General features: G+C 44.0%; 1 protein-coding gene across 8 annotated transcripts in view; it reads left to right on the top strand.

Annotated features, from left to right (window-relative positions):
- LOC121858317 (cAMP-regulated phosphoprotein 21-like) overlaps positions 1–22776 on the top strand; it is a 286877-nt gene that overhangs the window by 66681 nt on the left and 197420 nt on the right. For 7 of the 8 annotated variants that reach the window (XM_042354669.1, XM_042354670.1, XM_042354667.1 and 4 more), the window contains one exon: positions 8968–9071. In XM_042354669.1, the coding sequence (XP_042210603.1) occupies positions 9021–9071 (51 nt within the window). In that variant the 5' untranslated portion in view covers positions 8968–9020. Of the gene's footprint in view, positions 1–3047; positions 3214–8967; positions 9072–22776 lie in introns of those variants that run through there. The other variant, XM_042354671.1, reaches the window with a different exon arrangement.

Here is a 22776-nt window from a genome sequence, read left to right on the forward strand (position 1 = left end):
GTGCGCCAGGGAACACCCATCTATCATTTACAATAATCTGATTATAACTGGCAGATAGAAGAAGCTACAAGTTAAATAATTTGTATAAAACTGTAATGATACCAAGGATTATAGAGCCTTAATAAACCAATAGTGTATGTACCTTCCTCTTGTATACCTGTAAACTTGGTCTACGATGACTTGTAAAAATTTTCTCTCTTACATTACCAACAAAGGCTTGTACACGACAGACACGCTCTGGGTGGTTGTGTCTCCCACCTTCACACAAAGGGACGTAATTGGTAATTCAGGTAACAATAGAAGGTCTTCATAAGTCGTGGTTTTAGTTATGGTCTCAAGGCTTCATGTCTTTCTTAATTGGCCACATCCTTATTGTGCATAGTTTTACGTGTGTGTGTGTGTGTGTGTGTGTGTGTGTGTGTGTGTGTGTGTGTGTGTGTGTGTGTGTGTGTGTGTGTGTATTCATATATAATTTTTGTTTGTCTTTTAGTCTCCTTTATTAGCCATGCAGTTCTGGGTACTGACTTGTATCGTTAAGCATTCAGTTGTCACCTTACCTCGCTCGAGGAAAGGTTCCGGTAAATTATTTTCCGTGGATTAGCTAGACAGTTCATCATGTCTAGTGCCAGCTGGGAGCGGCTCTATGTCTCTCTGGAGGTTGAGCTTGTGAATGCTGGGGACGAAAATATGTGACTGAAGGAAGTGATTGCGAGGCTGAAGGAGGAAGATGTGAGATTGGGGGAGTCTGTGAAAGACAACGACGCCGACCAGTGGAAGGTAGTGAAGAGAGGGGCGACAAGGCTAGTGATGAAGAAGGCCAATATTGCAGCTAAATTCTCAAACCCTCTAAGTCCTGTGGAGGAGGAAATTGATGGTGAGATAGTTAAGGGTTACGCGGACATAGAAGACAAGAAATATTTAATTGGTGATTCACAGGTAAGGTACAGTCTCACCCAAAAGTTCGTTAACTCTCCCAGCCAGCTATTGCTGCACTGCCTGCTTCAGATGTTTGAAACTGTCTCAGTACCAACCAGAACATGAAACCGATACGAATGAATCTAAAGGTTCGAAGTAACAGACTTCAAGTTCATACATCTGAAGCAGGCAGTGCAACAACAATAGCTGGCTGGGAGAGTTAACGAACTTTTGGGTGAGACTGTGCCTGGATCGTGCTTTTTTATAATACAGACAGGAGTAATAGGATGAGTGTGCTTGCCAGGAGCTGGAGGGGGAGATATAGTAGACAGGATGGACAGTATCTTGATTGGTAATGGGAACAAACACATTATCTGCCTCGGTGCAGGAGGCAATGATATTGGCCGGTGTAGGAGTGCGGAGTTCCTTGATAAGTTCAAGGCAGCTATTGACCGGATTAAGATGACGGGAGAGATCCCTATATGGTGTCCCACCTAGAAAGGGAGTTGCCAGTGAATGGTTGTCAAGGGCAGTTGGTGCCAATGGCCGTCTTGACAGATATTGCAAGTCAATATCAGTCCCATTCATTGACAACTGGGACAGCTTATACGGCAGAAGGGACCTTTATACAAGGGATGTGGGGCATTTATCTAGGGACAGGGTAGCAACTCTGGCCAGCTCTCGAGAGGGCAGTTGAAAGGATGTCGAAGTCTTTAAACTGCTATGGGAGCATAAGAGCACGAGAGTCGAGGAGACTGCAGTGGGTGCGGGGAGACAAAACGATAAAGCTAAATTAGTCAGTTAAACCGAAAATGTGACAGAGAGAAGACTGAGGTAACAACTAGTTTAATATCTATTGTGCGAACAGTAGAAGTATGGGAAATAAAATGGAATAAATCAAAGCTCTGGTATGTACTGAAAAAATCGATATACAGTAATAACATTCACCGAAACTCTGATTAACTTAGACACGCGTGAGTTATCTGTCGAATACCATATTAAAGGCTATACATTATTTCTTACTAATAGGAAGATTAGGAAAGTAGGCTGGGTAGCAATCTATGTCTGTGATAATTTGAAGTGTGGAATCAATAAGGAAATTAAAACTGAACCGAATACAGAAACAATTTGGGTATAATTAATCGATGGTAGGGAAAAATTTACCGTAGGTGTAATATATAGACCTAATCTTGATACGGTTGAAGGGCAACTTATTTTGGATGAAATAAACAGGGCTTTCAGACATAGCAAAGTCTGTATAGTGAGTAGCAATTAATGATGATGGAACTCATTAAATGGGCATTTGCTGCTTAACAGTTCACCTGGACGGTTGCTTCAGTCAGCTACTAGGTGTGGATGACCTGGAGTGGTAGGCAGCACGCTTCCTCCGGCAGGCAGGTACTGGAGATCACCTCTCTTAGATGATCTTAAACTGAAACATATAGAATTATGATGATTTACATGAATTTAAGATTATATAGAGTGCCTTTGTCTGCGCTCCGTCCGTCCGTTCGTTCATTCGTTCATGAAGTTGTTACATGTTCTAGTTCTCGAGAATTTTTGTCCTCATAGTTACTGGTTTTCTTAAAAATATTCCATTCAGAATTATGTCTGACTTGGAGGTTTCTTATCCCATATGGGCGGTAAGAGATGGTTCATGTCTTTTGAATTTTAATATAGATCCAAGAAACAGAATACCATATTAGGTCAAGTAAAGCAATGTTGTTGTAGTATCTCTCACACGCAGCTTAATTAAAGGAAGGTTACCACAGAATCGCCTCATCCACTCATTCAAAAGATGATTATTGTTTTTCTTTCTCTGAGTTGGATCATGAGTATCAGACGGAGTGGGAGGGGCGGCTGGATCACAATACTGGTGTTGGTGGTAAACAAGTTAGCAGCCTGGAGTGCTTCCGCGTGTTGACATGATGACACGGGCTGGTGAGGCTTGTTTGTACATAGCGAGCAGCCAGGTAAAGGTGAAGTGTTGGTTAAAAGTGTGAGGAACTTGTGAATTAGTAAAGGTAAGAGCTGGGGGTGCTTTGACCTTTACCTGGCGCACAGTCGCACTGCTGACACACATTGCACGCCGCCCCACACGTTGATGCTTCAATGGTAGAGTGAACCGCGTGGACGACGGTGCTGGCCGGGGCTCTCCTCATCTCTCTTCCGTCCTGGCGCCCTCTGCCTCCCGGCGTCTCTGCGATCTACATCCTGCCAAACAGACTCCTCGAGTCCCTGTGTTTTGGGTTTTGTGGCCTTGTGGTGCGGAGGAGTGGCAGTATGGCGCTGCCGGAGGTGGGTACATCAACCTCACGAGGGGCCTCTCTTGGTAACTGAAATAAAGTGTGACAACTTACACGTCCGTGTCCTCCATGGTGTAGTGTGGCGTGACGGGTGTAATGTGGCATGGTAGATGCAGTGTGGCGGGTGTGGTTGTGGGAAGCAGGTGACAAGTGGCCACCAGGACGCTGGGGGGTGATAATGAGAGCAGTGGTCCTGGTGTTACAATCACTCTTGTGGGAAGCCATACCAAACATTTACAAGTTAAAGTGATGGTGCATGTAAAAGGAATTATATAGAAAATGTCTCATTACGGTCAGTGTGTCAAGAGCCACAAGTTTGTGATAAGAAAAACAAAAACAATAATGTGATGTTAAAGTTGGAAAACCCGCCATATGAATAATGCTTTCTCGCCACCACCATCACCACTACAGTACTACTCATAATAATATAAACGCTTTCTAAACAGACTACTGTAATTTCGTATAATAAAACAAGAGAATCGCCCAAATATGAAGTAGATTTTACATAATATATCAAATCATTATTACTGTATATTTAAATAGGTATTGAATCACGCCCACGATAGACTGTTTGTAAACATTGAGAGAATCGTTCATTGACTGCCAACCTCGTGAAAAATTATTTTTTTTGTCAGTCAGCAAGTTTTTTTTTTATCAATTAGCAGGATTTTTTTGTCATTTAACTGTGTAGATGTCCTAGCACCTGTGTTGATTTGGTTAATCAGCTGTTTTTGTTGGGATCCGGACCAAAGCCCCACAGTTAAAGTGCAAAATAGGTTAGGTTAGGTATTGCAGTCTTACGGTGTATTAAATGTAATGTTTTACTTGTCAGAGAAGTGGTCGTAAACTGTAAATAATGAAGAATAAAAATCATGATTTAAAAAATTCTGTTATTATTTGCTCTAAGGGGCTTTTGTTCGACAATCGTTTTTGTTAATTTGTCGACAAGTATATGAATGTTAACTCCGGGTTATGCTCCAGCCCCCAAAAAGTCTTCTTCACTCACATTAATTCCCCTTATACCCAATTATATATTTCCTTAGTTGATACACTTATGTGTAATGATTCTTTACATGTATACTTAAGGTGTTTTTTTTCGTTTTATACCCCTCTACTGTGCATATAGACGAGTATATTGTCTTACCTGTTCTGACATTAGTGTGTTTGTAATGTGGACAAAATGTAGGTCAACTTAGCACTGAATAATGATCAATATTAAGGTGTTATTATATTCGGTCTTTTCTTTATTGATCATATTAAAAGTTGTGTAAGAAGTGTGTCACGTGTGTTGCTCTTGTGTTGTATGTTGTTATAATGGTGATAAATGTTTCTTTGTTGTGAGAGAGAAGGTGGTATAGGTATGATACGACTGGAGAAGGGGGGGGGGGTGAGAAAAGAGGAGAACAAGGCAAAGATAAGTATGGAGGTGAAGATAATAAAGAAAGATAACTAAATCCACTAAAAAATAAATGGAAGCCAGGAAGTAAATGAGGTGTAGTAAGTGAAATGATTAAAGCTGGAGGAGTAATAGTGATTTTATGGCTGTAGAATTTATTTATGATCACCTGTTATAAATGGCTGTGTACACCTGGAGTTTGTAGGAAGGGGGATAAATGACGTCGTGTAACTGTGGTAAAAATTACTGTAAGAATTAGTGTGTGTGTGTGTGTGTGTGTGTGTGTGTGTGTGTGTGTGTGTGTGTGTGTGAAGAATTAGTATTGTCATAAATGAATCTGAGAACAAGATGGAGAATTCGAATGTACATTTTGGATTAAGTTTGCCTGTAGAAGAATGTTAAGTTTAAAATATGGAAAATAGTTCAAGGAATGGTATTTTGAAAGGTCAGAATCAGCCTCAGTATAACGTCATTATAAACGGAGAGGAGCTGGAAACTGTGTAAAGGTCTTCAAGGTGTTTGTGTACTATGGGGTAACGAACAACAAAGACGAGGAGATGGAGAAGCTGAAGTTAACAACATAATAATTCAAGGAAGGAGAACCACTGAGAGTATTAAGAATTGGGAGCGAGTCTTGAGTGTTAAGTGTGTAAGGAGACTATGCACGAAGGAATGCCTCACCCAACAGAAGAAGAGACGATAGTGTAAGAGTCATAAGGAGAATCAAATGAAGGAGAGTCCATGAAGAGAAAAATGATACGGAGGCACGCAAGAGAACGCCTGTACAGAGATGAATGACTCACGATTGAAGAAAGAAGAGTGAGAGAAAGACCAAGAGGGAGATATAGATACATAGGTGAATAAAGAAAGGTCTAGGGTAAAGTAGACAGTGTTAAGTAGAGTAATATATACGTTATTTAGATAATTCTGCCGTCGAGTGAGTGGTGTGGGGCCGAGTGAGTGGTGTGGGGCTGAGTGAGTCGTGTGGTGTGGGGCTGACGAGTGAGTGGTATGAGGCTGAGTGAGTCGTGTGGTGTGGGGCTGACGAGTGAGTGGTATGAGGCTGAGTGAGTCGTGTGGTGTGGGGATGACGAATATATGGTGTGGGGCTGACGAGTGAGTGGTGTGGGGTTGTCGAATGAGGGGTGTGGGGCTGATGAGTGAGTGGTGTGGTGTAGGGCTGACGAGTAAGTGGTGTGGGGCTGATGAGTGAGTGGTGTTGTGTAGGGCTGACGAGTAAGTGGTGTGGGTCTGACAAATTAGTGGTATGGGGCTGACGAATGAGTGGTATGGGGCTGACGAATGAGTGGTGTGGGCTTACGAGTGTGGGATGTGGGGCTCACGAGTGAGTGGTGTGGGGCTGATGAGTGAGTGGTGTGGTGTGGGGCTGACGAGTGAGTGGTGTGGGGCTGATAATTGGGAACGTATCTATAGATTAAAAGATTGAATCTGTTAAGCCACAAAAATTGTAAACTAGTGAACGATTCTCTACGTAGTTCATTTCCATCAGGTTGTGTGAGTATTTATGATACCTGGGGATGAATGTTAGGTATTGTGTTGTAATTAATCGTAATTGGAAATAACATGGGGATTATTATGCTTTATTTCATATGATATTCCCACTTTTTTAGGCAAACATAATTAGTTATCTTGGGTTATCCATAAATCTGATAAATTCCTGTTTGTTTTGAAATTATGACGACTGAAGATGTGTGTTCGTTGATCCGAGACAAGGAGCTTCATTAGAATTCATTTTGCCATGTGTCCAAGAATTTTACAGTATCCGATTTTTTTTTTATACTAAATTCATCCTTTAACATTATGAAGACAAACAAGTCAACATAGCGAACTTTAAATCTTAACTTGGATTCGTAATGTAATTTGGATTTTTTCCCAGTGTTGGAATAATGTCCGTAAAAAAAAAAGCCTTATAGGTTTGAGACCTGATCATCTCATACGTGATCTTGCGGGCGTGTGAACGTGTGTAGTCTACCTCGTGTTGCTCCGCGGTATTGCCAACTGGTGTCTCCTCGGCTCTACTCTTGTATTAAAACAATGTGAATCGTTCTTGGCCGAAATTCAATTGTTGAAGAAAATCCTCGGGATGACATAAGCTCTAACAGTTTGTTGGTGATTGGTTTACGATATTTTTCCTGCTATATTTTGGTTAATTTTACTACTCAGGGACCAAATGACATAAAGCAGTACAGTGATTGTGTTAACGGAGAGAATATAACAATCATATGATTTTCTTTTGATTTTTTAATACTACTTTCCTCGCCTGGACTTTGCGTCTCTCTCTCTCTCTCTCTCTCTCTCTCTCTCTCTCTCTCTCTCTCACAGGTGGTTCTTAATTAATAGTTCCACAGGTATAGGAACACCTTCAGTCACCGCGGCCTTCCTCCCCGTTTCAGCTTCTCCATATTTAATGTTGTTGTCAAAACTCCAAAATATTATTAAACTCCGCTTGTACAGAATCTTTACTCGTCTTTTTTTTTCTTTTTTTTTCATCAACTTCCTTTATACGAAATTCACATGGCGGCGAACTGTCTTGTAAATGAAGTCAATTACAAAGAAGAGAGAGCGAAAGCATTTTATCAACTCGTTTTTCTTATGTGTTTATCTTGTTCCAATTAAAATTTAGTTACATCATTGTCATGTAAATATTCTTAGTATACAAAAAAATCTGACATAATTGGTTGAAGAATGTTTTTTCTAGAATATTTTCTTATTAAAATTTCACCCCTCCTTGTTTTTTCTTTTTTATTTTAATAATCTCATGATTAAATTTGTACTCGTCCAGGGAGACCAGTACACGAGGGAAGGTCACTTACCTTACTGTTATACCTCCCATCAATAACAGTAGACGAGTTGAATTATCCACCTTATCTTGTAGTCTTGTTCTTCCCTGCTCGCTCGGGATAACCTGCCTCATACCCCGTGGTGAAGCCCCAAGGAGTGTGTACCAGTGTCCTTATATTTAACTTTTAATCCCCAAAACTTCTATAAAAGTCAATAAATAACACAAGACAGGATATTGATATCCCATCCAGCTGAGATATCCTCACTAAAACATGATATTGATGGCCAGGTATTCGAGCAAAATTCTCAAGGTAGAGTCAGCGCTTACGACTAAATAAAATAAGCTAATCACAAGAAAACTGCATTCAAAATAAAATAATGCCAGTGTAGTACGTAGATGTAGAATGTTTAATTAGGGACTGTAGATGAAGAATGTTTCGTTAAGAAGGTATATGTAGAATGTTTAGGTAGGGAAGATGGATGTAGAATGTTAAGGTAGGGAAGGTAGATGTAGAATGTTTAGGTAGGGAATGTCGATGAATGTTAAGTTCGGGAGGGTAGATGTAGAATGTTTAGGCAGGGACTGCAGATGAATGTTTAATTCGGGAAGGTAGATGAAGAATGTTTAGGTAGGGAATGTCGATGAATGTTAAGTTCGGGAGGGTAGATGTAGAATGTTTAGGTAGGGAAGGTAGACTCATCATCCTTTCCGTCTACAACCAACACCTCATCACAAGGCCTGGCCTCGCGTCACATCATCAGCTGGTCGGGACTGTCAACACAGCTGTCGGGGCTGGTAAAGGAGAATGTTATGGTCTCTTGACAGCCATTATGCCCTATAAATGATGCTCGTCTTTGTGACTGGTGACAGCTGCTGTTGTGGGTGCTGACTGGGATGGTGTGATTGATAGTGCATCTAATGAGGGAATGTTTCCTGGTGATAAATAATGACAGCTCTTAACAAACCGGAGGAAATATTGTGTCTGTGTGTGTGTTTTTCTCTGGAGTGTTTGTGTTTGCATGAGTGTTTCTGTATGTGTGTTTACTTGGGTGTCTTTGCTTGAGTGTTTCTGTTTGCCTGAATATCTGTTTGTGTATGTGTGAGTGTCTATGTTTGTGTAAGTGGCTCTTTGCTCGAGTGTCTGTGTTTGTGGGAGTGTCTACCCCTGTGTGTATGATGTATATGTTTGTTTACATATGTATTTAATTTTCATATCTGTGTTTGTATGTGCAACAATAACTGCTCGGGGAATTCAATAATACAAGTATTTATATTATATTGTCAACAACCATGTAAGAATTCTTCGCTGTACCTCCACGTGTAGCTTTACCGCGAGGAAACAAAATCAGCAAACACAAATTATCAAACTGTAATTGCAGTACACACACACACACACACACACACACACGATATTAGATACTGCCTTGTGATTACAGTTTTATTTTTAAGGTGTGTTGTAGAATGTAGATTATTACTACTATATGTATTTGTGTTATGATTTGTTGTTGTGAATGAGTTGGTAAGTTTGTGTGTTGTTGTTGTTTCAGTACCGTCCATAGTGGTGCACAACGGGTCTACGAGCGCCCCGGGCAGCCCCAACATGGAGCGGGCGGTCAGACCTCTCCGCCCACACAATACTCTCTCCAAACAGGTATTGTCCCCCCGTTCTTTGTTTGTCTTCTTACTCGACGATACTGTGGCAGGTATTGGCCCCACTCAGTGTTCCTTGTTTGTGTATTTACGCGACGATACTCCAACTGTTACATCCCCCTGTGTTTCTGTCTTCTGTATTTACTTAACGATGTCCAGACAGGAACTATCCCTTGAATTTTCTTGTTTTGTGTACTTACTTGACAGAGATATAACAGGTGTTGTCTTTAGGGGACTGAGCAATGCCCGCAGTCCGTCCGTCCGTCCGTCCGTCCGTCCGTCCATCTGTATTCCTATCCCTGTATTCTCCTGAGCGTCCGTCCAGCAGCTGATTCTAAATATACTTGGCATGTAGTTGTATGAATTGAAAGTTTTATACGAGTAAGATGATCAGTATTTTCCTCAATTAGTCTCCAGAGTTGCTGCTTCTTGTTGTGCAGGGAGGGATTTGTCTACTTTTAGGGATGCGAGGACCTAGCGGATACAGCGCTCGCTTCCTATCCTAAGGGTCCTTGGTTCGCATCCAGGGCAAACCCTAATCCACTCAGAACGTGTTGAAAGAGGGGGGAGGGGATGATTGAGGCGGGTGAGGGTGAAGTATTTATGAAGGTGTAAAGAGAAGAATATTATTTAGGGATGGTGCTGTAGAGGTCATGCAGGTAAAGTGTTCATTCTTTAAGTGTTCAAACCTTGTATCTAGACTTGGTAGTTTCCCTCATTTTCCCCTTGACAGTTTCCACTTTTTTTTTATAATTTCAATCGAAGGATCAAACAACACTCCATAAATGTCCCTGACTCTCTTCACACTCTCGCTTTGACTCTTATTTGATATCTCTCTCTCTCTCTCTCTCTCTCTCTCTCTCTCTCTCTCTCTCTCTCTCTATGAAAATCACACAAGGATGATTTATATTCCTTCTAAACCAACAAAGTCAATCCATCACTAATAATGTTTGGTGTTTTTTTTTTTTGTTCTTTAAATATTTAACACTAAGGTTGAGTCGTACGCGGTGTGTACAGTATATAAGAGGAAATAATACTGAGGCTACGATAACATGGTCGCCGTATTGACAAGGGATAGTCTTCACTGTGTGTTATTTGAAGGTGAAATGTGTATGACCATCGGGCACGCCCTGGCAGTTAGTTCCCATTAAGCTCTCTGCTCTGTGTTTACATCCCCGAAAAATCCTTCCCTTGATGAGCCTTTCAGTCGTTCATGAACCAATAGACAAGTTTTTTTTATACAGATCCACTATTTTATTATTTTAGTGTGAGTTTATTTTTCATGCCATGTCTCTATTGTACTGTTGTAGACACGTGTTGGGGTACTATTGTAGACACGTGTTGGAGTACTATTGTAGACACGTGTTGGGGTACTATTGTAGACACCTGTTGGGGTACTATTGTAGACACCTGTTGGAGTACTATTGTAGACACCTGTTGGGGTACTATTGTAGACACGTGTTGGGGTATTATTATAGACACCTGTTGGGGTACTATTGTAGACACGTGTTGGGGCACTATTGTAGACACGTGTTGGGGTACTATTGTAGACACCTGTTGGGGTACTATTGTAGACACGTGTTAGGGTACTATTGTAGACACGTGTTGGGGTACTATTAGGCACGTTAGGGTACTATTGTAGACACGTGTTGGGGTACTATTGTAGACACGTGTTGGAGTACTATTGTAGACACGTGTTGGGGTACTATTGTAGACACGTGTTGGGGTACTATTGTAGACACGTGTTGGAGTACTATTGTAGACACGTATTGGGGTACTATTGTAGACACGTGTTAGGGTACTATTGTAGACACGTGTTAGGGTACTATTGTAGACACGTGTTAGGGTACTGTTGTAGACACGTGTTAGGGTACTATTGTAGACACTTGTTGGGGTACTATTGTAGACACCTGTTATTGCTTCCCTGAACTGTGTTGGTTATTAGCATAGCGAAAACTTTGTCATAGTCTGTTCATGACGCTGCCGGAGACCATGGCGAGGTCGAGGTCCAGTAACTAAACCGTAAGACTGCATTGAATAATAATAAAGCCCCAGAAACGGATTGATTGCTAGCTGAGGTCTTGAGACTTGGCAGGAGTGGAGTGTTAACTGCTGTTGTATATATGAGAACCCAGCAGATGGCAGCAGAAGTGAAGCTGTTATTGTAGCGACACACAGGAGCGTTTGGGACTGTATAGACACAACACACTGTATACCAAGCCTTCGGTACACAAGGAGGCACCATGGCCAGCATTTAATTCGAACCTCCTTCACTTACCCAACTCTGTAAACCCAGGTACCGGTATACCTATTTACAGCGGGGTTTGTACCCGGAGTGTTCCGGGATCGAATCGGTGTCTCCACTTCAACTTTTCACTTCAACTTTTCACGCGTTTTCTGTCGTATGTTCTTCGTAATATTTCTCACTAATAATGAATTCCATTATTTTGCATTGTTAATAGAGACACGTCATTCCATCACAATTTGAGGGTATTTTCTCGGGAGTTTAATAGTATGCAGAAGAGACATTTTCACCCGTGGTCGATTATTTTTTTTATATAATAATCACCAGATTTAATATATTAACGTCATTTCATTATTTTATTCTGTATATTTTCTATCCGCCGTTTAGGTATAGCTCCTGGACCAGATGGGGAAATTCTCCACAAGTCCTGTTAATATGCATGTGTGTCAGAGCTCTGCTGAGGACTGATGATGACGCCTCCAGGTTCAGTAGGTCTCGCTTTCACAGTTCCGAGACACTAAACCTTTTATCTTGTCTGGCGTGAAATTTGCTTCGTTTTCCTTCTCCCTGAAGACAAGACATTCAGAGTCGAGATTGTCAAAAGATTCGTAGGTTGAATTTTCTTTGTAAGTGAAGATGTAAAAAGATTCGCCTAACTCGTATATATACTTAGGCTAACAGTACAGAAAAGTAACGTCCATAAGTAGCATCCAAAATTAACGTACAAGAATTACGTCTAATTTAATACCAAAAGTAACGTTCAAAAGTAATGCTCAAAAGTAACGTCCAAGAATAACGTTCAAAAGTAAAGTTTAATAAGTAACGTCCAAAAGTAACATCAAAAGTAACACCTCCAAGAATAACGTCCAAAAGTAACCTCCAGAAGTAACACCCAAAGAAACACCTCCAAGAATAACGTCCAAATGTAACACGAAAAGTAAAAAAAAATACATTTCAATTACGAGGTATAATTAATCTTACTCACCTATTTCAATTTAAAACCAGATTGTGTTTATTTCTCACACGTACAGAACATAGATGTAACTTGTGCTTCATTAACACACATCACCTTTACCTGTGTGTTGTTGTTGTTGGCTGCAGGTGAGGGAGTCTGATGGCTCTGGGGTCATGACTAATGGAGAAATGTTGGTGAAGAACAGCTGTGGTGACTTGAGTCTCTTGGGGTGACTGTCAGGATGTATGGAGTAATATATTTTGTTGACTAGAGTGTGTGGGATATCAGAATTTAAAACCAGCTTTGGTGAGTCTTGACTGTGTGTGTGTGTGTGTGTGTGTGTGTGTGTGTGTGTGTGTGTGTGTGTGTGAAGCCATTGTGAGGGGTTGCAGTGAGAGTGCCGGGTGTCAGATTTAGCTCGTCCGCCTTGCCTCTGCTGTAACTTTGATTCAGCCATTACTAATGTACACCCAAGAGACTGTCATTGTTGCTGAAGGGAGGTAGTCGTCAGTTTTGTTTTACGTGGCGCAATATTATATATTAATTATGGTATGTGGGTCATCGCTGCTATAGAGATCCGAGTTTGTAATCATTATTTTTTTGTGTGTGATGTTAATAGCCTTCAGTACTGTAGTGTGGTGAAGTTATGGTGAGAGATCCTGTAGTGTGGTGGTGAAGTTATGGTGAGAGATCCTGTAGTGTGGGTGGTGGTGAAGTTATGGTGAGAGATTCTGTAGTGTGGTGGTGAAGTTATGGTGAGAGATCCTGTAGTGTGGTGGTGAATTTATGGTGAGAGATCCTGTAGTGTGGTGGTGAAGTTATGGTGAGAGATCCTGTAGTGTGGTGGTGAAGTTATGGTGAGAGATCCTGTAGTGTGGTGGTGAAGTTATGGTGAGAGATCCTGTACTGTAGTGTGGTGGTGAGGTTATGGTGAGAGATCCTGCAGTGTGGTGGTGAAGTTATGGTGAGAGATCCTGTAGTGTGGTGGTGAAGTTATGGTGAGAGATCCTGTAGTGTGGTGGTGAAGTTATGGTGAGAGATCCTGTAGTGTGGTGGTGAGGTTATGGTGAGTGATCCCGTAGTGTGGTGGTGAAGTTATGGTGAGAGAGATCTGTGGTGTGGTGGAGGGGGCCCATGGTGAGAGATCCTGTAGTGTGGTGGATGGGAATTTATGAGAGATCTGTAGTGTGTGGGTGGTGTGTTGAAGTTGCTGGTGAGAGATTCTGTGGTGTGGTGGTGAAGTTATAATTGCTGAGGAGATCCTGTAGTGTGGTGGAGAAGTTATGGTGAGAGATCCTGTAGTGTGGTGGTGAAGTTATGGTGAGAGATCCTGTAGTGTGGTGGTGAAGTTATGGTGAGAGATCCTGTAGTGTGGTGGTGAGGTTATGGTGAGAGATCCTGTAGTGTGGTGGTGAAGTTATGGTGAGAGATCCTATAGTGTGGTGGTGAAGTTATAGTGAGAGATCCTGAAGTGTGGTGGTGAAGTTAAGATAAGAGATCCTGTAGTGTGGTGAATTTATGGTCAGAGATCCTGTAGTGTGGTGGAGAAGTTATGGTGAGATCCTGTAGTGTGGTGAAGTTATGGTGAAAGATCCTGTAATGTGGTGTGAGGTTATGGAGAGATCCTGTAGTGTGGTGGTGAAGTTATGGTGAGAGATCCTGTAGTGTGGTGATGAAGTTATGGTGAGAGATCCTGTAGTGTGGTGGTGAGGTTATGGTGAGAGATCCTGTAGTGTGGTGGTGAGGTTATGGTGAGAGCTCCTGTAGTGTGGTGGTGAGGTTATGGAGAGATCCTGTAGTTGGGTGGTGAAGTTATGGTGAGAGATCCTGTAGTGTGGTGGTGAAGTTATGTAAGAGATCCTGTTGTGTGGTGGTGAGGTTATGGTGAGAGATCCAGTGTGTGGTGAAGTTATGGTGAGAGATCCTGTAGTTTGGTGGTGGAGTTATGGTGAGAGAGATCCTGTAGTGTGGTGGTGAAGTTATGGGTGAGAGATCCTATAGTGTGGTGGTGAAGTTATGCTGAGAGATTCTGTAGTGGTGGGTGAAGTTATGGTGAGAGATCCTGTAGGGGTGAATTTAGGTGAAAAACCGTGTGGTGGTGAAGTTATGGTGAGAGATCCTGTAGTGCGGTGGTGAAGTTATGGTGAGAGATCCTAGTGTGGTGGAGAAGTTATGGTGATTCTGTAGTGTGGTGGTGAGGTTATAGTGAGAGATCCTGTGTGTGGTGCTGAAGTGGTGAGAGATCCTGTAGTGTGGTGAATATATTGTGAGAGATCTGTAGTGTGGTGGTGAAGTTATGGTAGAGATCCTGTAGTGTGGTGGTGAAGTTATGGTGAGAGATCCTGTAGTGTGGTGGAGAAGTAGGTGAGAGATCCTGTAGTGTGGGTGAAGTTAGAAAGATCCTAGTGTGGGAGGTTATGGTGAGAGATCCTAGTGTGGTGGTGAAGTTATGGTGAGAGATCCTGTAGTGGTGGTGAGGTTATGGTGAGATCCTGTAGTGTGGTGGTGAGGTTATGGTGAGAGATCCTGTAGTGTGGTGGTGAGGTTATGGTGAGAGATCCTGTGTTGGGTGGTGAAGTTATGGTGAGAGATCCTGTAGTGTGGTGGTGAAGTTATGGTAAGAGATCCTAGTGTGGTGGTGAGGTTATGGTAGAGATCCTGTAGTGTGGTGGTGAGGTTATGGTGAGAGATCCTGTAGTTTGGTGGTGAAGTTATGGTGAGAGATCCTGGTGTGGTGGTGAAGTTATGGTGAGAGATCCTGTAGTGTGGTGGTGAGGTTATGGTGAGAGATCCTGTAGTGTGGTGAAGTTATGGTGAGAGATCCTGTAATGTGTTGGTGAAGTTATGCTGAGAGAGATTCTGTAGTGTGGTGGTGGAGGTATGGTGAGAGATCCTGTAGTGTGGTGGAGAAGTTATGGTGAGATCCTGAGTGTGGTGGTGAGGTTATAGGAGATCCTGTAGTGTGGTGGTGAGTTATGGTGAGAGATCCTGTAGTGTGGTGGTGAGGTTATGGTGAGTGATCCTGGTGTGGTGGTGAAGTTATGGTGAGAGATCCTGTAGTGTGGTGGTGAGGTTATGGTGAGAGGTCTGTGTGGTGAGGTTATGGTGAAAGATCCTGTAGTGTGGTGGTGAGGTTATGGTGAGATCCTGTAGTGTGGTGGTGAGGTTATGGTGAGAGATCCTGTAGTGTGGTGGTGAGGTTATGGTGAGAGATCCTGTAGTGTGGTGGTGAGGTTATGGTGAGAGATCCTGTAGTGTGGTGGTGAGGTTATGGTGAGATCCTGTAGTGTGGTGGTGAGGTTATGGTGAGAGATCCTGTAGTGTGGTGGTGAAGTTATGGTGAGAGATTCTGTAGTGTGGTGGTGAGGTTATGGTGAGATCCTGTAGTGTGGTGGTGAGGTTATTGTGAGAGATCCTGTAGTGTGGTGGTGAGGTTATGGTGAGTGATCCCGTAGTGTGGTGGTGAAGTTATGGTGAGAGATCCTGTAGTGTGGTGGTGAGGTTATGGTAAGAGATCCTGTAGTGTGGTGGTGAAGTTAAGATAAGAGATCCTGTAGTGTGGTGAATTTATGGTGAGAGGTGTCAGGATAGTGCAGGCGCTGAACAGTGACGTCAACAGTGAACGTGGGTGAGTACCTCAGGCTAGGACTGTGTACCATAATATTTCTTATGTATTTTATTTCCAAGTTGTCATGTAATGTTTGATTCCCATGTTGGTTTTCCCCGTAGCATTACAACCAATTATTGACCTGTAACTTCTGTTAAGTCTAGGTTCTGGCAGTGTCTATGGTAATTATACCCAGGAGGTCATTTTAGTTTACAAAGAGCGCTGTGTGGTCGAGAAGGTTGTCAGGCCGTTCATTTTTAAGCGGTTTAAGTAAAGCCAACACTGTGTGCCTTCCTTCAACTCATATCAAGTTTTATGTTTCTAAAACGTTCTAACAAAATTTTAATCGTCAGTGTTGGTAATGATCAGGACAATTACACATATATATATATATATATATATATATATATATATATATATATATATATATATATATATATATATATATAAATATAATGGTTGCCTCGTGTAACGAGGATGGATGACCCAAGGGCAACCTAGGCGTGAATTTAAGGTGTAGAAGCTTTCCAACAACAACCACACCTGTTAATGAGTTGCATGACCCAGTGTCAAGGAATAGTCCGAGAAGACCGGACAACTGCACTGGCTAAGCATTAGCACGGACCACGATCCGCAAATCGATTAACATCCGGTTCTAATTACTGCTAGGTAGACAGAGGCAAATGGCGTAAAGAAACTCGCCCATAGTTTCACCCTGCCTGGGGATCGAACCCGTGTCCGCTTGCGGAGGCGAGCATGCTGACCATTACACCACAGGTCGCCATACATACATACACTTGTAAATATGTGTTGGTGCTCATTATAGGTGAGTTCTATACATAAACAATCATTTTTTAGTTCCCATAATGTTCCAATGCCTCCTCTACTACACCTCTTTCCCTGTTCCAGCTCTCCATCCTCACCCCCACACACGTACAAATGAATAAGTAAACGGAGGAGGTAAAAACATACACGTGGATGTATTTTTTTCATCCTGTTGTCCAGCGTTGGATGGTGTGTCTGGAGAAGGGAGGAGAAATAATGGATGATTTTTAGTTCATCACATCGGCTCTGTGAATAGTGGCGCGGAGGTTTGTCTATAATAATAATAATAATAATTAACGGTTTATTGAAAGAGCTTGGCAGCCAGAAGGCTGAAAATATACAGTTACATATTTGGGGAATGGGTTTCGAATTACAAATAATATACAAGTAATATAAGTGATACAAATAAGATATATAATAACTAGATGGGGAAAAGCTCAAACTACAGTTCATTTCAACAGAGTGACAGTGCAAGAAGTCGTATTTACTGGGAGTGAATACACTGGTTTATTAAAGTTATTGATAATTTTACAATGGTTGGTACTGGGCTGTTCTTATAGCGATCAGTTCGTGCACGTATGGCTGGATGCGGTTGTGGTGTCGAACAGCAATTTCGGCTAGGGATCTCAGGTGGTAGAGCCGGTGTCGAGGATGGTGTAGAAGCTTCTACCAAATTTGCAGATGAGGTCGTGGTGATGGTCAGTGAGTCGAAAGGGTCAGTGTGTTGAGCGCTTCTGATATGTGGAAGGAAGGAGAGAATAATCTTGCATGCCCTCTTTTGCACTTTTTCTAGGTGTTTACGTTGTGTGGCATTTAGGAGGAAGACCAGGTGGGGAGGCATAGGTGAGCTTGGGAAGTATGAATGTTGTGTAAACACTGAGGAGCTGGGCAGGAACCTGCGGGACTTGAGTCGGCGGAGGAGGTGGAGTGTGTGTGTGTGTGTGGCGAATATATCAGTCGCCATTGCATTTGCATTTACCCAAGTATTTTACTCATTCTGGACTTAACCATATACATCATACACTCACTCATGAACTTTGACCTCACCACTTAGCCAGCATTTGGCATTTAAGCACAATATTGTCATTTCTCCCTCCCGGCTAATCACCTCGTTAACTTCAGAGTTATCCACTTAAAACCATAGATATATGACACATTAACTATGAATCCCTCAGGACACCCACTTCTCCGTGTCCTCCAGCCTCGAGTTACAGCTTGTACATGTTATATTACCTCTAATTTGGCCCCTTAAGTCATGCTCTTAAACCTCGACTGTGAGACGTTAATATTGATCATGACACTTACTGAACTTTGACTGTATCGTACAAAGAAAGTTTTTTTGTAAAGTATGATTCTGCCGTAGGTAGGAAATAGATATGTTCATTTGTTTTTCCTGTAAGCCATGAACTTTGACTTATCAGTTGGGTTACACTTGTGTTTCAGCACGACTAATATTACTTGGGAGATTTTAACGTGACACGACAATAGGGAGAGGGAAGGGGTGATGGAGGAGAAGGGGATGTTGGAGGGAAGGGGGAGTATGGAGGAGAAGGGGATGTTGGAGGGGAAAGGGAGGAGAAGGATGTTGGAGGGAAAAGATGGAGGAGAATGATGTTGAGGGAAGGGTGATGGAGAAGAAGGATGTTGAGGAAGGTGATGGAGGAGAAGGATGTTGAGGAAGGGGTGATGGAGGAGAAGGGATGTTGGAGGGAAGGTGATGGAGGAGAAGATGGAGGGAAGAGGGTGTTGGAGGAAGGGGTGTTGGAGGGAAAGATGGAGAGGAAGTGATGGAGGAAGGTGATGAGGAGAAATGTTGGAGGGAAGTGGTGTTGGAGGAAGGGGGTGATGGAGGAGAAGGATGTTGAGGAAGGGAGATGGAGGAGAAGGGAGGGAAGGGGGTGATGGAGGAGAAGGATGTTGGAGGAAGGGGGGATGGAGGAGAAGGGATGTTGGAGGAAGGGGTGATGGAGGAGAAAGGATGTTGAGGGGAAGAGGTGTGTTGAGGGAAGGGGTGTTGGGGGAAGGGATGGAGGAGAAGGATGTTGAGGGGAAGGGGTGATGGAGGAGAAGGGATGTTGGAGGAAGGTGGAGGAAGGAGATGTTGGAGGAAGGGGTGATGGAGGAGAAGGATGTTGAGGGGAAGGTGATGGAGGAGAAGGGATGTTGAGGAAGGTGTTGGATGGAAGAGTGATGAAGGGATGGGGTAAAAGTGGTGATGGAGGAAAGATGTTGAGAAGGGTGATGAGGAGAAGGGGGATGGAGGAAGGGGGTGATGGAGAAGGGGATGTTGGAGGAAGGGGTGATGGAGGAAGGATGTTGGGAGGAAGGGGTGTTGGAGGGAAGGGAAGGGGTAAAGGAGGGAAGGGTGTTGGAGGAAGGGGTGATGGGGAAGGGGTGATGGAGGGAAGGGGTGTTGGAGGGAAGGGAGTTGGAGGGAAGGGTGATGTAGGGGAAGGAGATGTTGGAGGAAGGGTGTTGGAGGAGAAGGGGATGTTGGAGGGGAAGGGGTGATGGAGGAGAAGGTGTTGAGGGGAAGGGGTGATGGAGAAGGGGATGTTGGAGGAAGGGGTGATGGAGGAGAAGGATGTTGGAGGGAAGGGGGTGTTGAGGGGAAGGGGATGTTGGAGGGAAGGGGGTGTTGAGGAAGGTGATGGGGAAGGGGGTGATGGAGGAAGGGGTGTTGAGGAAGGGGGTGTTGAGGAAGTGATGTAGGGAAGGAAATGTTGGAGGAAGGGGTGTTGAGGAGAAGGATGTTGGAGGGGAAGGGTGATGGAGGAGAAGGGATGTTGGAGGGAAGGTGATGGAGGAGAAAGATGAGGAAGGGGTGATGGAAGGGGTGTTGAGGGAAGGGTGATGGAGGAAGGGATGTTGGAGGAAGGTGATGGAGGAGAAGGGATGTTGGAGGGAAGGTGATGTAGGGAAGGATGTTGGAGGAGAAGGGTGTTGGAGGAAGGGGGTGATGGAGGAGAAGGGTGTTGGAGGGGAAGGATGGAGAATATGTTGGAGGAAGGGGTGATGGAGGAGAAGGGATGTTGAGGGGAAGGGGGTGTGAGGGGAAGGGGTGTTGGAGGAAGGGGTGTTGAGGGGAAGGGGGTGTTGAGGAAGGGGGTGATGAAGGGGGTGATGGAGGAAGGTGTTGGAGGAAGTGGGAAGAGGGAAGGGGTGATGTAGGGGAAGGGGATGTTGGAGGCGAAGGATGTTGAGGAAGGTGTTGAGGAAGGGGGTGATGGAGGAGAAGGGGTGATGGGGGAAGGGTGATGGAGAGAGGTGATGAGAAGGGATGTTGAGGAAGGACGATGATATAAGGGGTGATGTAGGGAAGTGTTGGATGATGGGATGAGATGTGGATGGTGGTGTGATGAGGGGAAGGGTGTTGGAGGAGAAGGGTAAGATGATGAGAAGGTGATGGAGGAAGGGGATGTTGAGGGAAGATGGAGAGAAGGGATGTTGAGGGAAGGGTGGGCGAGGAAGGTGTTGGAGGAAGGTGAGGAGGAGAGGGGTTGGAGGAAGGATGATGGGAGAAGGATGTTGGAGGAAGGGGGTGAGGAGAGAAGGATGTTGGAGAAGGGGGTGTTGAGGAAGGGTGTTGAGGAAGGAAGGGGTGTTGGAGGAAGGTGTTGAAGGTGATGGAGGAAGGTGTTGAGGAAGGGTGTTGGAGGAAGGGGGTGATGTAAAGAGATGTGAGGAAGGAAATGGAGAAGGATGTTGAGGAAGGGTGATGGAGGAAGGTGTTGAGGAAGGGTGATGGAGAAGGATGTGGAGGGAAGGGGTGGAGGAGGAGAAGGGGATGTTGGAGGGAAGGTGTTGGAGGGAAGGTGTTGGAGGAAGGGGTGTTGGAGGAAGGGGTGGAGGAAGGGGTGATGTAGGGAAGGAAATGTTGGAGGAAGGGGTGTTGGAGGAGAAGGGATGTTGAGGGAAGGGGGTGATGGAGGAGGGGATGTTGAGGGGAAGGTGATGGAGGAGGGGGATGGAGGAAGGGGGTGATGGAGGGGAAGGTGTTGGAGGGAAGGGGTGATGGAGGAGAAGGATGTTGAGGAAGGGGGTGATGGAGGAGAAGGATGTTGGAGGAAGGGGTGATGAAGGGGATGTTGAGGAGAAGGGTGTTGGAGGAAGGGGGTGATGGAGGAGAAGGGGTGTTAAGGAAGGGTGATGGAGAATGGGATGTTGGAGGGAAGGGGTGATGGAGGAGAAGGATGTTGGAGGAAGGTGTTGAGGGAAGGGGGTTGGAGGGAAGGGGGTGTTGAGGGGGTGTTGAGGGGAAGATGGGGAAGGGGGTGATGGAGGGAAGGGGTGTTGGAGGGGGGTGTTGAGGGAAGGATGTAGGGGAAGGATGTTGGAGGAGAAGGGGTGTTGGAGGGAAGGGTGTTGGAGGAAGGGGGTGATGGAGGAGAATGATGGAGGGAAGGGGTGATGGAGGAGAAGGGGTGATGTAGGGAAGGGATGTTGGAGGGGAAGTGGATGAGGAAGGGGGTGATGTAGGGGAAGGGGTGTTGAGGAAGGGGGTGAGGAAGGGGTGTTGGAGGGAAAGGGGGTGATGTAGGGGAAGGGGTGTTGGAGGAGAAGGGAAGGAGAAGATGGAGGGAAGGTGGGAGGAAGGGGTGATGGAGAAGGGGTGATGGGGGGAAGGGGGTGTTGGAGGGAGGGGTGTTGGAGGAGAAGGGGTGATGGAGGGAGGGGGTGGATGGAGGAGAAGGGGGTGTTGAGGAGAAGGGGTGATGGAGGGAAGGGGGTGATGGAGGAGAAGGGGTGTTGGTTCACTGATACCGACTTCCTAGGGCGTTCACTTTCACATGTTCACTGTACACCCTCCTCACACCGCCCTAATGAGAGCGAGATATCATATCTAGTTATTCTGCAATTACGTACACTATTGCCCCGGGAGTCTGCCTGGTGTGTTGTTGTTTCAGGAGATCAAAAGTGGTGTGGACATTTTTCCCGTGTATTATGTATAGAAAAATAAAATTTGATAGTTAGGAGACAAAATTAATCAAGATTAACTCTGTATTTTTTACATGACTCAAACAGTGTCCCGAAAAGGGAAGTTCTCGAACTAAAGAAGTCTTTGTATACACCAAGAGTTACGCGCCAAATATTCAGAGCTGAGGTGACTAGTGATTTCTGGTGCCTCCCCATACACACGCTACTAAAAATATATTGACCCTAAAAACAGTCACCTGTCAGTTTAGGGAGTTGGACATCGTCTGTCCAACTTCCTTCCTTAATTATAGGGAAAAATTAAGAAATTTGAGAATATTGACCGTGACGGAGCAGGCAGCAGGACACCAGCAATATGGTTGGGAGGATGATTGAGGGAAAAGGAAATAGAGAGAGAGAGAGAGAGAGAGAGAGAGAGAGAGAGAGAGAGAGAGTGGCAAACAAATGAAATATTGGCTACTTGATTATATAAGAAGATAAATCTAGTTAAAACGAGTTAACGATACTGTAAAGAGACTCACAAAATAGTTCTGTTATTATTCTTTATGGCGGGAGGAGGAGGGGTTGGCACTGGCTGGTTGCTGATGGAAACAAGTCAGGTTAATTCTATTAAAGGTGACGCCTCACGTACAGGTATTAACCGTAGCATTTTCCTGGTGACCATTATATTGAGCTCTGCCCCCGCCTCGCCTCTTGCTTTGTTTTCTACTGCCATATGTCTGCTGGATCTATTTTGTATACCACCACTGCGCATCCAGGGGGCATATTGATTTGTACCTGTGCGTCCGTCCGTCTGTCTGTCCAGTCCATTTTTTTTAGCAAGATTTTACTACAAAAATTATGAAGCGCAGGTCAATGACTTCGTTTTTGCTTCTCGATTTGCCTCCGTCGATAACCTATTTGGATTTTGAAATTTATGTGCTCTATTTTACAAAATACAATAGTTTTTCTCGTGTATTTTTTTTTATTTCAGCAGCTTTTGGCCGCTTTACAACGTACGTGTTTTACAAACACAGCTCTGCATTTGTATACTACTCAGAACAAAGCATTTAATGTAATGGCGCTGTTTAGTGCCGTCTGACCTTCTCTTAACATTCTGGTTTACAAATCGCAGTTCACTTTCCATACAACGATGGTCA

The sequence above is a fragment of the Homarus americanus genome, unplaced genomic scaffold (genome assembly GCF_018991925.1).
Source record: "Homarus americanus isolate GMGI-L3 unplaced genomic scaffold, GMGI_Hamer_2.0 scaffold57980, whole genome shotgun sequence".
In the NCBI taxonomy this organism is placed as follows: domain Eukaryota; kingdom Metazoa; phylum Arthropoda; class Malacostraca; order Decapoda; family Nephropidae; genus Homarus; species Homarus americanus.